This window comes from Amphimedon queenslandica, unplaced genomic scaffold (genome assembly GCF_000090795.2).
Source record: "Amphimedon queenslandica unplaced genomic scaffold, v1.1 AMPQUscaffold_11419, whole genome shotgun sequence".
NCBI classification, from domain to species: domain Eukaryota; kingdom Metazoa; phylum Porifera; class Demospongiae; order Haplosclerida; family Niphatidae; genus Amphimedon; species Amphimedon queenslandica.
The window spans coordinates 1-1,157 of NW_003548339.1; the positions used below are offsets into that span (position 1 = coordinate 1).

General features: G+C 37.1%; 1 protein-coding gene across 1 annotated transcript; it reads right to left on the reverse strand.

The window, feature by feature from the left end:
- Positions 1-10: 10 nt before the first annotated feature.
- On the reverse strand, positions 11-1,151 carry LOC109589340 (uncharacterized; the record flags this gene model as incomplete). The annotated part of the gene is made up of 2 exons (XM_020005441.1): positions 123-1,151; positions 11-73 (listed from the first exon to the last, which is right to left on the reverse strand). Coding segments are annotated over exons 1-2 (961 nt in total), but the record flags the coding sequence as incomplete, so codon positions are not given.
- Positions 1,152-1,157: the final 6 nt, after the last annotated feature.

The following is a 1,157-nucleotide window of genomic DNA, read 5'->3' on the forward strand; positions in this document are numbered from 1 at the left end:
ATTTCCTTACTTTCATCTGATGGCTGATCATTATCTTGTTCTATTTGTGTTCCATTGTTACTCTCATTAGGTCCTATACACAAGTGATAAATTATAAATAATAATTATTAGTATACACATACCTTGTGCATCATCAAACCAGGTCCAGTAGTCATTGCTAAGAGCAGGAGATTCACCACAAACTGTACAATCAGCTACCTTATGATGATCTTCATTTACAATGCAATAGCAGCTCTCGTTGTTAGGGCAAGCAAATGCATTGACGTGATTATGCTTGAGGTGCATGACATCACTGCTATTATCAACAGCTGTTGTGAGTAGCTTACGTACTAATGGACAGTGCTGGGTAGGACCAGTAAAGTACACTTCAATATGAGTGTAACAGTTGATGAGGTGAAGTGTGTGCTTTTGTGTGAAGGTTATCTTAAGGGACATGGCATTTCGAAATTTGTAACTTGCTGATGTCAACGGAGAGATTTTAGTAACGTATTCTTTCTGGTTGAGTAAGTGTATGATGGTTAAAGGGAACAATCCTGTAGGAACTGGTAAAATCTCTTCACTTTTCTCTTCCCTCCAGACTATGAGAAGTGGCTTAGCATTAGTCTCCTTTATTGAAACTGGTTCATTGTATGAAGGAAGAGCATAAGGAATGAAGTAGTGTCCCTTTGGTTCATCTTCTAGTTTTGTGATGATATTAAGATGAAGGAGGAGTCTGATTAGGTCACACAACTGGAACTCTGGCAAGGAAAATATGACAGACTTTGCCTTCAAACGCTCAAAAATATCTTCATTGAAAAATCCTTCCTTGAAATTTTTTTTAATTTTTAGAGGAAGAGGTCTGTCTATGATTAATTCTAGGGCATCAATTTTAGTGACATACGCGAGAGCTAATAACTGTGAGAGAATCTCGAGGATTGGTTTAGAATCGATAAATACAACATTTGTAACTTCTGGATAATATAACATGAGACTCACATCATGGAAATATTTCAAAGCTTGTTTAGTATCTTCCTCATTCATCCCGTATCTTTCTCCAATGCATAAAGCTTCCTTAACTGATACAATACTCTGCTCGGGCAAAGACAGCTCAAATGCAAACCATCGAATTGGTATTTTAATTTCGAGTGAAGCATCAGAGCCAAAATACCAAATTGCCT